We start from the raw sequence: 2,063 nt of genomic DNA, 5'->3' as shown, positions 1-2,063 counted from the left end.
GTCTATGTATACTTTGGTCGATGTTTTTGGGCAATGCATTAAATTACTATTTTGGCCGGGCAGGGTTACACTTCGATCGGTCCAAGTACACTTTGCTATAGTAAATTGGACATGGTAACTTGAGCTTTTATTTTAATATTTGCTAAGTGAATTTTTTTTTTTTATTGTGTTAAGCTAACGGCTTATCGGTTAATCGGTATAACCTTTTTGGTATTCTACAACAATTATTTTCTTAATCATTGAATCGTACATAATGTGGGTTTTAATACTATTTAGTATAGCGCAGTCGATAGTCGTGTCGTGTTGTAGTGTTAGTAGGTATAGTGTTCGGCGTTCGCTAAATTAATGTATGGTATTTAAATTAAATTTATTAAAATGGAAGAGCAATATTTAAAAAATCTAGAAATTGCATAAAAAAAAAATGTTAACAGTACATATTTAACTAAAATGAAATATTATGAATTAATATCAGAGGTAAAACAACTTAAACTGAAATCAAGAGGCCATAAACTTTTGAAAAAATATGACGTAATAACAGTATCTAATGTGGAAAAATTAATTGTTCAAGTGAGTGAAGGTAATGGTTTTAAGTACGATGTTTTTAATGAAGAATTATTTAATATTATTAATGATACTCATTTAATTATCGGTCATGGTGGACGAAACCGTATGGAATATGAACTTAATAAAAAACATAATAATATTACGAGAGAATCGATTATGTTATATTTAAATGTATGTATTTCTTGTCAAAAGAAAGGCAGTACTGCAAAGAAAGGTCTTGTTGTAAAACCAATAATCTCAAATGAATTGAATTCTAGATGTCAATTTGATCTCGTAGATATGCAGGCACAACCTGACGGAAACTATAAATTTATTTTAGTGTATCAGGAGCATCTGACAAAATTTGTTTTGCTTCGCCCGTTAATGCATAAGCGTGCTGAAGAAGTAGCTTATGTAGTTCTTGTTATTTTTACAACATTTGGCGCACCAACGATTCTACAAAGCGACAATGTCCAAGAATTCGTGAATAAAATAATAAATGAATTATGTAATATGTGGAAAGATCTAAAAATTATACACGAAAAACCGAGACATTCGCAGTCAAGTCAAGGGTCCGTCAAAAGGGCCAATCAAGATGTGGAAAATATACTTGCCACTTGGTTACAAGACAACAAAACAAAAAAATGGAGTGAAGGACTAAAATTTGTTCAATTCATAAAAAATCGATCCTTACATCATGGAATAAAATGCAGCCAATATGAAGCAATGTTTGGATGTAGTGCTAAAATTGGATTAAAATCATCGCTACTTTTAATATCAATCATTAATAAATTGATAACCGAAGAATATTTAGAGGCAACTATTACGTCAATGAATACTGGAGATCATAGTGAATTTGATGAAGCATTGATTGAAGAAAATGATGAAGAAAAAAAAATAGATAATAGAATAAATAAAATAACTACTGTAAGAACAGAGTCAGTCGAAACTTCGAAATTCAAGCGAATCGAATGAAAGAATCATCCGAAAAAAGATTTTGTGAAAGAAAAGTTGGTGAAACCGTCAAAATCAAAATACCTGATGTAGACAGACCTCACAGCGACCTTCGTTGTATTCTTGGAGTTATTCTATCAGGTAAAACACGAATTTTACTATAAATTTAAGTATAATAAATATAATTTTAATATTTATATTTATTATTATAGTCCATGACGATAACTATAAGATAGGAACCACCGAAGGAAAGTTAGATGCAATGATAGATGTAATTGGCCTCAACAATGTTTAAACAAAAAATGTAAATGTAAGGCATCAGGGAAATAATGCAATTCAAAATGTCATTCTAATAATACTTGTAAAAATAAATAATTTAAGTCATGATATTTATGTATTGTTCAGTGTAATTGTGATCACAAAGTAAAAGTAATTTAAAAATTTAATATTAAGGTAATAATATTCAATTAAAAGGTAATTAACAAGATTGATAAGATTAAAAAGGTTTATAATTATAAAATGAAAAATTTTGGTTTATATTGCCCAAACTTTACTGGGCAATACTA

General features: G+C 28.9%; 1 protein-coding gene across 1 annotated transcript; it reads left to right on the top strand.

Annotated features, from left to right (window-relative positions):
• The first annotated feature begins 447 nt into the window (after nucleotides 1-447).
• LOC132949529 (KRAB-A domain-containing protein 2-like) lies at nucleotides 448-1,518 on the top strand. The gene is made up of 2 exons (XM_061020508.1): nucleotides 448-567; nucleotides 757-1,518. Exons 1-2 carry the CDS (start codon nucleotides 448-450, stop codon nucleotides 1,516-1,518), a joined length of 882 nt encoding a protein of 293 aa, XP_060876491.1.
• Nucleotides 1,519-2,063: the final 545 nt, after the last annotated feature.

This window comes from Metopolophium dirhodum, chromosome 1 (assembly GCF_019925205.1).
Source record: "Metopolophium dirhodum isolate CAU chromosome 1, ASM1992520v1, whole genome shotgun sequence".
Lineage (NCBI taxonomy): Eukaryota > Metazoa > Arthropoda > Insecta > Hemiptera > Aphididae > Metopolophium > Metopolophium dirhodum.
This window is presented reverse-complemented; position numbering and strand designations above follow the sequence as displayed.